At 40.0% G+C, this 12,864-nt stretch overlaps 1 protein-coding gene across 5 annotated transcripts in view; it reads right to left on the bottom strand.

Moving 5' to 3' along the window:
- Positions 1 to 11,918, bottom strand: part of LOC142554970 (guanylate kinase 3, chloroplastic-like) — a 31,471-nt gene extending 19,553 nt beyond the window's left edge. Inside the window, exons 1-2 of one of the 5 annotated variants that reach the window (XM_075665590.1) lie at positions 10,885 to 11,918; positions 9,371 to 9,778 (exon numbers count right to left, since the gene is read on the bottom strand). In XM_075665590.1, the coding sequence (XP_075521705.1) occupies positions 10,915 to 11,841 (927 nt within the window). In that variant the 5' untranslated portion in view covers positions 11,842 to 11,918 and the 3' untranslated portion in view covers positions 9,371 to 9,778; positions 10,885 to 10,914. Of the gene's footprint in view, positions 1 to 9,370; positions 9,779 to 10,275; positions 10,467 to 10,880 lie in introns of those variants that run through there. The other 4 variants (XM_075665591.1, XM_075665592.1, XM_075665589.1 and 1 more) reach the window with 4 other exon arrangements.
- Between the last annotated feature and the right edge of the window lie 946 nt (positions 11,919 to 12,864).

Below are 12,864 nucleotides of genomic sequence, written 5' to 3' on the forward strand. Positions count from 1 at the left end.
CCTATCCCGGATCTTGACTACTACCTCGGAAGCCTGCTGAATAATCTCCGGACCCAACTCTGATCTCTCCCCTACTTCATCCCAATGAACAGGAGATCTACACTTACGGCCATACAGTGCTTCAAACGGAGCCATACCTATAGACGCCTAGAAACTGTTGTTATAGGTGAAATCTACTAATGGCAAGTTAGACTCCCAGCTCCCAGAGAAATCCATAACACAAGCACGGAGAAGGTCCTCCAAAATCTGAATAACTCGCTCTGACTGCTCATCTGTCTGAGGGTGGAAAGCTGTGCTAAACAACAACTTCGTACCCATAGTCGAATGCAAACTCTTCCAAAATGAGGAAGTGAATCTGGGGTCTCGGTCAGATACGATAGAAGCTGGAATACCATGAAGTCGGACTATCTCCCGGATATACAACTCTGCATACTGAATCATGGTGAAAGTCGTCTTGATAGGCAAGAAGTTCGCTGATTTGGTAAGACGATCAACAATCACCCAGATAGCATTTGATCATCTGACTGACTTCGGCAAACCGGTCACAAAGTCTATGGTGACATTCTCCCACTTCCACTCGGGAATGGGAAGAGGCTTGAGCATACCTGCTGGTCTCTGATGCTCTGCTTTCACAAGCTGACATGTCAGACACTCGGATACAAACCGTCTGATGTCTTTCTTCATTCTCGGCCACCAATACAATAACTGCAGGTCTTTGTACATCTTCGTACTCCCAGGGTGAATAGAGTACAGCGACATATGGGCCTCTGATAGAATATCTGCTCGAATAGAACCACTGCTAGGAACCCACATTCTGTCACGGTATCTCACAATACCGTCGCTGACTGTATACAGGACACTGCCCTTGGCCTCATCTCTCTGCTTCCACTTTGTCAACTGCTCATCTGTTGACTGACCACTGCGAATACGATCTAGAAGAGAGGACTGAATAGTCAATGTAGATAGACGGGGAACTCTACCTCGAGGATAAGTCTAGATCAAACCTTTGCATCTCAGACTGAAGAGGCCTCTGAATCGTCAAATGAGCCATCACTGCGACCTTCCTGCTCAATGCATCCGCAACTACATTAGCTTTGCCCGGGTGGTAGCTAATGTCACAGTCGTAATCCTTCACTAACTCCAACCAACGCCTCTGACGCATATTCAGCTCTCTCTGCGTAAAGAAGTACTTGAGGCTCTTGTGGTCGGTAAAGATCTGGCACTTCTCCCCATAAATATAATGCCTCCAAATCTTCAAGGCAAATACCACGGCAGCCAACTCTAGATCATGAGTAGGGTAATTCTTCTCATAAATTTTCATCCGACGAAAAGCATATGCTATCACCTTCCAATGCTGCATCAATACTGCGCCCAAACTGAGCTTCGAAGCTTCGGTATACAAAACAAAATCGCCGGGCCCTGACGGCATGGCCAAAAATGGTGTTGAGATAAGAGCTTGCTTCAAAGTATCGAAACTCTTCTGACACTCCTCGCTCCACACAAATTTAACATTGTTCTTGGTCAATGATGTGAGTGGAACTGCGATGGAGGAGAATCCCCGAATAAACTTCCGATAATACCCTGCTAGCCCAAGAAAACTGCGGATCTCTGATGCATTCTGCGGCACAACCCAATCTCTGACTGTTGCAACTTTCGCTGGGTCTACCTCAATACCACTGCTAGAAACAATGTGGCCTAAGAACGCCACCTTCTCTAACCAAAATTCGCATTTACTGAACTTTGCGAATAACTTATGCTTCTGCAAGGTCTGCAACACTGTGGTCAGATGTCTGCTGTGATCCTCCTGATTCTTAGAGTAGACGAGAATGTCGTCTATGAATACTATCACAAAATGATCAAGATACGGCTGAAATACACGATTCATGAGATCCATGAAGATCGATGGCGCATTCGTCAAACCAAACGGCATCACAAGGAACTCGTAGTGGCCATATCGAGTCCTAAAAGCAGTCTTGAAAACATCAGTGTCTTTCACCCTCAACTGGTGATAACCAGAACACAGATCAATCTTGGAGAATACCAAAGCTCCATGCAACTGATCAAAAAAATCCTCAATCCGCGGAAGTGGGTACTTGTTCTTCACTGTAACCCGCTTCAACTCCCGGTAATCAATGCAAAGCCTCATAGAGCTATCCTTCTTCTTCACAAATAAGACTGGCGCGCCCCATGGAGAAAAACTCGGGCAAATGAACTCCTTATCTAGAAGTTCCTGAATATGCTTCTTAAGCTTTGCCATCTCTAGTCGGTGCTAGTCGGTACGGTGCTTTTGAGATCAGAACCGTACCTGTCATAAGCTCAATGGAAAACTCCACCTCTCTCTCGGGTAGCATACCAGAGACGTGCTCAGGAAAAACGTCTAAGAAGTCTCTAACAATCGGAACATCTGAAGCTGACTGACTGGGTGCTTCGGGGACAGATATAAAGGTTGCTAAAAACGCCCGACACCCTCTATGCATGAGCTTCCTAGCCTGGTCACAATGTATAATGCGCGGTAAAGGAAAGTCCCTGTCTGGCTCAAATAAGAACTGCGTCATCCCAGGCGGTCGGACTAGAACAGATCTCCGCTGGAAGTCAATCAAAACTCTGTTCCGCAATAGCCAGTCCATCCCTAGGATGATGTCAAACTCTGGCATCGGCAGTACGATAAGATCCGCATAACAAAGATTGCCATGAAGCTCGAGGTCTATGTCTCGGATCACATTGGTAGCTGTCATCTCCTCTCCAGAAGGCAGTACTACTGAATAAGCCACATCTAACCCAACGGTCTTGACCTTGAGGAAGTTAGCAAAGACCTCCGAAATAAACGAGTGAGTAGCCCCTGAATCTATCAAGGCTTTCGTAGCGGAACCGGATATAAAAATTCTCCCTGAAAGATTGGAACTCTATGTTGAACCCAATAGTTACAAGAACTAAACTTATAGACATGCAAAGGTCAAAGTTCTTCTAACCTAATTCCCGAATATAATACTGAGTAGAGCATGCAATCCTATCGCAATTCTAAGTTCAAAATATTAACCCAGATTCCCAAAACATCGAATTTCAAATATAAACTTAAAGCTGTAAGATACCTGTCATGAGCATGGTGTCTGGGTTCGTCTCTGCTGCATGAAGAGCAAAGACTCTGCCTTGGGTAGGCAGACTTCCCTGTGGGCACTGCGGTAGCAAGTGGTCTGGACTACCACACTTGTAACACTTCCCGGAACCATACATACGTGCTTCATGATGGCGGCGTGAGCACTTGGGACTGACTGAGTGCTCAAAGGTCCTTGGGACTGCACGTCCTTGTTGCTGCTGCCTCTGTCCTCTGTTCTTGGGTGGGCCGTGGAAAGGCCTCTTGTTTTGATGCTGCTGCTGAGGAGGAGGAGGACGGTGTGGTACTGGAACCGGTCGCTTGCCCTGACGATCCCTCTCAATGTCATGCTGGTCCTGCTCTGCAGCTAGAGCTCTGGAGACGGCAACATCATAAGTAGTAGGGCCAGCCACCCTAACATCGCGGCGCAAGATCGGTCGCAGACCATCCATAAAATGCCTCAGTTTGGCTCCAGCATCATTGGCGATCAGGGGCACAAAGTGGCAACCCCTCTCAAACTTACGGACGAACTCCGTAACAGTCAGATCTCCCTACCTCAGGGTCATGAACTCCCTGGTCAACCTGGAACGCACCTCATCAGTAAAATATTTGGAGGAGAATACCTCTGTGAAGCGCATCCAACTCAGTGTAGCCAAGTTCAAAGCTACTGATGCTCCTTCCCACCATAGGCGTGCATCTCCTCCGAATAGATAGGTGGCACAACGAACTCTGTCTGCATCTCCAAGCTCCATGAACTCGAAGATAACCTCGAGGGACTTAATCCAGCCTCGGCAATCATGGGATCAGACGTCCCTGAAAACTCCTTCGGACGCATCTTCATAAACCGCTCATAAGTAGCCTCGGGCCCTGTCGGCCTGGCTGCCACAGCATTGTTCCCCGCAAACTGTGCGAAGAACTGAGTCATCCCAGCTAGCATCTGGGCATTCATGTCAGGTGGAGGGGGTGGAGGTCCGTTCCTCTCCTGTCTCTGATCCTCCCTGTCCTCCTGGCGAGGCTCATCATCTCTCGCATGCTCAAGAATGCGTCTAGGGGGCATACTGTTCCATACATAACCCATACCTAACTAACATGCATAATTTCCTTAATTTCTTTAAAATTTTAAATAAGTACTGAATAATCAAAATCTGAACATAAGATATTTCATGAGAACATGTTGTCAAAATATTTCATGCGGTAAACGAAATGCGTAAATGTAAAACTTACAGACCGAAGACGTGACTTCGTGAGCTTCTCGTGGTCAGTAGTAGTGCAACCCTCTACAAGAACATAGGCTCTGATACCAGTTGTAGAGGCCCGAAATTCGTACTTGAAAATTTGCGGAAAAAATTGAAATTTTCTTTTAAAATAAGTAATATGCCTCATTCGTAAAATAAACAGATAGATAGAGTTTAATGTTCAAAATGGCACAGCGGAAGTAATTATTGTTTGCAAAATAACAATTTAAAATAATCCAACAAAGATAAAATGTTTGGGCATAAAATGGTAAATGCTGAAAATGAGGTCATCGGGTTCCACTACTGCCGACCCAAGATGGCTCACTGGTCCCCGCCCTCGATCCCGACCTCATCAGTACCTACAACAATCAAGTCTAGTGAGTCTAAAGACTCACCATGCATATATCATAAATAACAAGTAATAATAATAAAATTGCATGCATGGTAAAAATATCATCAGTCTGGCGTAACGTAAAATATCAGTGTCATGAGTAATTATAATACGTGCATAACTGAACTGAAAATCATAAGTGAAATGTTTGCTCAATCGAGCCCTGTCATAAAATAACATGTCATAATTTTATGTTGAGAATATGTTCTATGCAAGTGGCCCCTGAACTGAACTGAACTGAACTGGATCGCCTGATCAGACTAAACCACAGTATACTGGGCGGTAGAGATCATCACAGCCCTTAGGACTGGATATCCGTACCAATAAATGAACTGAACTGAACCGGTAAGTGACCACCGGGTGAAGTAATAATCCCATGATAATGAAGTGGCCACAAGCAATATCGTATAAATCTCAAAAATGAATATTTTATATTTTTGCACGTAATATAATTAACTAACATAATTAAATATCCTGTATTAATTTTACCGAATGGGTTGGATCGTTCCCAGACTCGCTGCGACTTGAATCTAACGTGAAAAATATGCAAATGATTTACTTGCCCAAACTTTGTAATTGACTCAAAAAAGCGAAACAATTACGCCCAATGACTTGGTATTTAATCATGACTTCGTGCCAACCCGAACCAACACCGAACCATCGTTTAGTCATGATTAAAATACACTTAAAATGATGAAATAATGCTCCTAACATTTCAGTACTTCGAAATTTGGTGAATGAGGCCAAAAACATGAAACGCTCTTTCGAGAGTCACTTTGGCACATTGCACCGTAAATTCTCGCACGACCTCTAAACTTGACCAAATCACGAACAGCCAAAAAACATGACCTTCCTAACTCAATGGGGTACTGTCCAGTTCAAGGCCAAAGGCTAAAAGCCGACCAAGAACTCGAAATACACCTCTAAACCGAAGCACAACTTGCTGTCACAAAATACAGCAGCGGCGCTTGCGTTTCTTTGCGTCGTTTTCGAGACTATTGGCCATTGGGGCTCAAACCACCGACCAGAGCCTCTTACCAACATCCTAAGTAATGGTTTGAACCATGGATAAGGGCCCTAGGCCAGCCACAATCCAATCCATCACCCTTGACAACACACGCCTCACCCTAGAGCACACCACCAACGCGTGGGGTGTTTCGCTTGTTCTTGCTGTCACGGACCATTCCATTGGCCATTTGAATTGACCATAGCATGATCTAGACATCATGAGGTATTGTATGAACCGTGGTTAAGGGCTAAAAAGCCAACCAAGATCCCTACAAGCCTCAAAACCAAACACACACTTACACATGCAGAAAACGAAGGGGCCGAAAGGGCTTGTTTTGTTTGAAAACCGATGCAACCATGGACCAAGCCTTGAAAGGCCGACTTGGTCACGTCTTAGACAAGTCGAGGAGAGGTTCTAACCATGGCTATAGCCCCTAGGGCAGCCAGGATTCGAAACCTTCTCCTTTGACTGCAAAACCACAAAACCGAGACACACAATGACATAAAGGAAGAGTTGATTGTCATTTCTTAATTCCAGCGTGCATGGGGCTTGAACTAATGGGCTAACGTGATCCTGACACACCCTAGTACGTGTCTAGGTGCAGCCTTGGGAGCCTAGGATCGAGCCACCTTCCTGAAACAACAAAAACATGCAACCCGTGAAGGCACAAGTGAAACCAGAAAAATTCTGCACGATATCCTTTGAAAGTTTCCAACAAATTTTCGGGTTTTGCCATATAAAATCATGTATATGCGATGTTTAAAAATACCTATATGGCTTGATTGAAGAGTGAAAGAAATATAAACATGCCTTGGTTTGTTTTGAACGAAAACAAACAAAACGACGACGCGGCGCGGAGGAGCCGGAGTGCTTCGCTTTCTCACTTTTTCTCTCTTATTTTTTTTTCTCCTTGCTACCTTACGTTTTTTTTTCTTTTTCCTCTCTCAAATGTTCTGAAACTCGGTGATAATGGTGGGGAGATAGTCTAGGAAGATAGATGGGAGGTTGCAAGATAAATGGAAGGAAAAATGAATCTTTCTATCCTAGTTTATTGGTTAGATAGGAAACAAGAATGATATCAAAAGATTTGTAGGCTAATCAAGGGGTGCACTTGGTCGATTATGGTGTCTAGGAGCAAGGGAGGAAATAATGCTTAATTATTTAATTGTTGAATATTAAATGGTGAGGGATTATTTACCAAGAAAAGAGATAAAGAAGGAAATAAAATGATGAGTTGAGAAATCAATATTAAATCCTACCAAGAGGTGGCCGATTTTATTTAGTTAAAGTAGGGTAGGGAAATTATTTAATTATTAATTAAATGAGGATTTAAAGTGAGGGGATTAATTATCAAGAAAAGGATTAGGAACATATATCAATGAAAATGAGTTGGCAATTTTAATTCAAATCTTTTATCAAGGTGGCCGAAAATTGGAATAAAATGGAGGGGAAAATATTTCTTAAATATGGTATTTTAAATCTTTAGTGTTTTATCTACTCATTAAATATTTTAGTGAATTAAGAAATTAATTATTGAATTTTATTTACTACTTAACTCAAATTATTTAAATAATTCTTTAAACATTCTTTTAAATTAACTTATTACTTATCTTAAATAAATTCTAGGAATGTTTTCTTAATATTAAATTTTATCTCAATACTCCAACTCCGGTCCGGCCTCACCTATTTAACTAAAAAGTTAACAATTAAACTACCTGCTTAAAATAATTAAATTTAAAGAAAATGATTTAAATACTCATGCAATAAAATCATTTTAATTTAAATACTAGAAAATATGCATGACTTATACGTGATCTGATTTACGGGTTCTACACCACGACTGGATGATCTATTCCTCTTCCAATTTGCACTAGAAAATTGGAGAGAAGTTTTGCGACGTTGGAGATCAAGGTTTGAGAGACGGCTCAACATTTTTCCCTACAAGGAAGTGGCCGAAATTTTTAGGGAGAGAAGAGAGTATTTTCAAAAATCACCATTGAGAGGGAGGCTAGGGTTTTTCAAAAATTGTGAACGAATTTGTGTTTAACCCTAAGCCTAATACACATATATATAAGCATAAGGCCCATTAATTAAATTAAATACTTGATGGGCTTAATCAATTAATTATTCTAGTCCAACTAGTTTAATTAATTAATTAATATTTTAAAGTCCAATTAAGAACCTTAATAATATGTATGTTGGTCTTGTACTCCTACAAGCCCATTATACATATACCCATTACATTTAATTTAAATCTCTTATAAATTCAACATTTGAATTTAATATTTAAATATAAATTCAACTCCTTGAATTTATCACCTCCAAAATTTAATATTTAATAAACTCAACTTTTGAGTTTAATAAATTAAATCTTCAAATTTTATAAATTCAACTCCTTGAATTTATTCTCTCCAAATTTTATAAATTCAACTTCTTGAATTTACTATCCAATAAATTCAACTCCTTGAATTTATTTTCTCACAATTTAATTATCATAAATTCAACTCATTGAATTTACTATATCATAATATAAATTCAACTCCTTGAATTTATTTTCTCAACGGGAACAAACGATCCAGTGCTTGTGTGACCCTCAATGGTTCAAGGATACAGCTAGTCGTGGGTTCACAACTCTTTGTGATTCAGAATAATATTTATTCTTATTCGGGCTTACCCTAGTTAGCCTCATTCTTTTCATCAACACCTTGATTAAGAATGTCAGAACTCATTTCTGATTGCACCCATCGGATCATGATAAGAGCGTCTAGTAGCATCGCCCCATGATACCCTAGGTATCACTGATAGTGCCTGCAAGAACCAGTCGATTATGATTAGCGTACAGTACGGTCCTTTCATCTCATATATCACGATCGAATCTGCACCCATTGGCTCATCGAGGGTTGCATAATAATTCGATAACTATGTGATACATATAATAGTGGCATCGCGTGTACTATTGGAGAACTCCTTCTCCAACGTACATCTCATACTCTGGACAAAGATTCCATGCACTATTATTACATCAGATCACATAGGATATCCACACCCGTAGGTGAGCAGTGAATCCCCGACTATAATGCACTGGTTCCTATATGTGTCGCAACTGTACCCAACCTCGCCACCTGATGACTCTCCTAGGAGCCGGTAAACCAGTCAAAGTACAGCCTTAGCATATAGAGCCTCAGTGTTGTCCCGCAGTCGTAAGGACTAGTGGTGCACAATCATAACCACAGACTTATCCTCTCGATGAATAATAACCACTTGGAAAGTCCGAGGGAGGGTTGTTCAGTATAATCATCATATGACTACCCATCTGCATTTTTGGACATCTCCATGCCCTTACCAAGAAACGCAGTACACAACATCACAGATGCTAGTCTCGAGCTCAAGCGACCTTAATCCCTGTTTTAGGCGGCTGAATCGACTAGGAACGAATTTAGAATATGCAGTATTTACAAATGAGTTTCAACATCGAATTACGATTCATTTGTATTAAAGCATAATCAAGGACTTTATCTATGCTGTTTGCATGAGTATACAGATAAAGTATAACAAGACCATAAAAAGTTAAATTATATTAAAATAAATATTGTTTATTTCACTTGAGTCAATAAATTTCATAGCTAACCGTTGGCTTGCAGGAACATATACTCTAACAATGTTATCATTTTCCAGTAATCCGTAATTAGCATTTAGCAGTGATCTCCCTCAACCAGACCTAGCACCGGTGCCAAAGAATGAACAAGAGGATAAACTAGCACTTTGATCGCCGCTTCCTGTACTTAGATCTCCTACTAAATGTACTGCATTTTCAGGAGCAAGATTCAAGAAACTTGTTCTTCCAATGGGACTTTAGCATAGCTGCAGTTTAGACTATGCTGACCCAAGTCGATGGTTCAAACAACGCCTTAGATGGCGTAAAAAACCCACAAACAATTACCCTTCTCTGGATCCACATGAGACAAGAAGCAGGTGGACAGCATCTTATGGTTATAAAATCATTGGGCAGACAGGATACATATGACTCGACATGGGTACTCATACCACGGTCACTGTAAGTCAAGAAAAAGCAAATAACAATATCTTTGATGGCCTGTTAAAAAATCTTGTTCGATAGAGGAGTATAAGTAAAGGTGGAACATGATGCAACTGGCAACAGGATTGTGGAGGAGTATGATTTGTCGGAACCATAAATGATTTATTCTTTTGCAGGAATTGCACAAGCAAGAAAGATTATATATTCCAGTCATAGTAGATTATTTCCACAAACAGACCTTTATCCGTTGTGTTCGGATTTGGTAGAGCTCCCACAATCAGTTGACATGGTATTTTCATGAAATACAAGGAAACAATGTTGCAACCACAAATTTATAAACTAAAAATACCTGCAAATACACTTGAAAGTATCCAGAGACGAACTCTGTACACAAACCCTAGCACTATGCTAGTCCCTAGCCTAAGCTAGTAACAATACTCAACACAAAACAAGATAACCGAAATGATTATTAACTCTCTTTCCTCACGTATTTATTTATCGCCCTCCTTCTAGACTCTTCTAACACTCTGGGGCTATTTGGATCTAGACCCCACCAATAACAGGGCCATGACACAAAACACTGTATTTGTATGCTAGAACTCTGCAAGATAGTACTGTGTATGGCTGCTTCTCAGTATCCACTTTGTGCATTTGATGTCATTGCGGTAGAAGGTCCATCTCTGATATCATCAGGAAGATTACTTCTGAATTTATTTATGTTATGATTAAACATTGTAACGATTCTTTCTGCCAAGTGCTTAAATGTAGTAATACAGTGGTGGATCCACAAATAGAGTAAACTGGTGGCAGTAAATTTGCACGACAAAAAAGATATTTAAATTTCAAGTATAAACTATCTAAACTAGTCAGTTTCTCCCCCTCGATATATTATGTAGCTCCCTGTTGATTTTTCTGGTCTATCCTTCCCACATATATGCCAACCTCAAACGGTGAAATATTCATGGCAATGAATTTGATGGACTAAAACAGAGATTATCAAATCATTGCTCTAAAATCTAAATGGCACAATAATCGGTTGACAACAAAGAGTCGACAACAATATAGCATGTCAAAGTTAGATTAAGCAACTGTATCCAAAAAGTTTAACTTGAACTAACCTACAAAAAACAAATAAAACAGCATAACCTCCCTCTAAATGACCGCTCTCCTTTGGTGCACTTTAGCCTTCTCGGCATCAATGATCGACTCCACCAAGTTCACCGAGCTTTCCAACTCGCCTTCCTTGTTCACAACCACATAATCAAACTCCTTCAAATGCCTCAGCTCTTCCCTAGCCGACGCAACCCTCATCAAAAGAGCTTCTGTGGACTCAGTTCTCCGATCGATCAATCTTTTCACCAAAGCCTCCTCGCTCTCCGCCACCAAGAACACAAATACGGCGCCATTTCTCAAAATCGTCCTCAGTGTTGCAGCACCTTGTATATCCACTCTCAACACAATGTCACGCCCTTTGGCCATATACTCTCTGATCTGCTGCTTTGGTATCCCCTTATAATCACCATACACTAATGCATACTCCAAAAGCTCGTTCTTGTTTATCATTGAAATAAAATCCTCTTTACTCAAAAAGAAGTAATCTTTTCCATCAACTTCTCCGGGCCTTTGAGCCCGGCTAGTCGCAGTTACTACAAAATGCAAATCTTCTCTAACTTCCCTTAATCTTTTAATTACGGCATCTTTTCCAACACCGCTAGGACCACTAATTACAATGATCAGAGGGTTAGGATTTGGAACCGTGGGCTGAAAGCTGAATGTTGCGCCTAAAGAGGCTTCGAGGGCCCGAAAAACCTCGGCCCGGTCAACAGCATCAGGGTGTGGTATGGGGACGAGTGGAGGTCTCCTAGGGTCATCCATAGTGGAATTCGTGGTGCTTTCTGAAACGAAGCTTTGTAAATTCACTGAAATTGTTCTCTGAAATCCCAGCTTTAGGTTTTCAAAATTGGAGGAAGATGCTTGATTAGATTGCCAAAGGGTGAGAAGGTTCGACAAGATTGGGGAAAGGAAGAAAGGGTTGTGATTGGATTTTGACACGGAAACGCAGATACTTCGGAATAGCATCGAATCAGTTGCAAGCCACGGGGAAGAAAAATTCAAGAACGATACAGTATTCAATATTTTTAGTGGAAAATGGGGTTATGTTTATATTTCATTTCTTATTTGTTTCTCTGATTTATATGGGATTTAAGAGACCGTTTCGTATAAGAAGTTTTTTGATTAAAAAAGTGTTTTTTTAAGTTGGTTTTTAAAAATGTTCTTTAAGTAAAAGTTGTGTTAATATTGTGTTTCGATAAATAGATAAAAAACACTTTTTAAATTAATAAATGTGTTTAGATACATATCATTAAAGTGCTTTTTTAACTCATTAATTTATATATATATTTTATAACGGATTTCTAAACAAGTGTGATGTATAAATATAAATAATTAAATTCATACCAAAATAATAAAATATTGAAATCTTAAAAACCATAAAAACAATTGTTAATAACAATGGTTAATGTTTACATTCTACTTTAATTTATTTAAATAAAAACTAATAGTTCAATGTCGACCTTGTATTGGCAGTGAATTTCTTATTTCATCTCTCAATTCTTTCATTTCCGTAATATTTTCTTGTGTTGGCTTTTGCCATCTCGTACCTCTGTCATGGACATAAACATTTTCACCATCTTGCTCGATTTCTTGTAAATCATCAATATTTTCGAATCCCATTTATTTTTGAATTGTTTTTGATTCAAAGAAAGTCTCGTTCTCTCATGAAATTTTGAAACTAAATTTGTGTATCCCGTTTTGTTTAAATGTTTGGTAGGCTTATTGCCGGATTCAATTTCTTCCTCACAAATTTTTAAAAATATTTCGGCATTCTGAGCAGTCCAATCCGCCTTATTATTCCCATCAGCAACAAATCCAGGTTCAACAGTCTCAATCGTATATCTAGGTAATTGACTTGGATTTGATAATCCTCGTTTAGGAACTAACTTCGAATACATTCTATATTCAAAAAATAAAACATAAAAAAACAATATATTATCTAATTCACAATATCATAAATGAAAAAGTAATACAAACAAGGATTAAATA

Source organism: Primulina tabacum, chromosome 9 (assembly GCF_025594145.1).
Source record: "Primulina tabacum isolate GXHZ01 chromosome 9, ASM2559414v2, whole genome shotgun sequence".
Classification (NCBI taxonomy): Eukaryota; Viridiplantae; Streptophyta; class Magnoliopsida; order Lamiales; family Gesneriaceae; genus Primulina; species Primulina tabacum.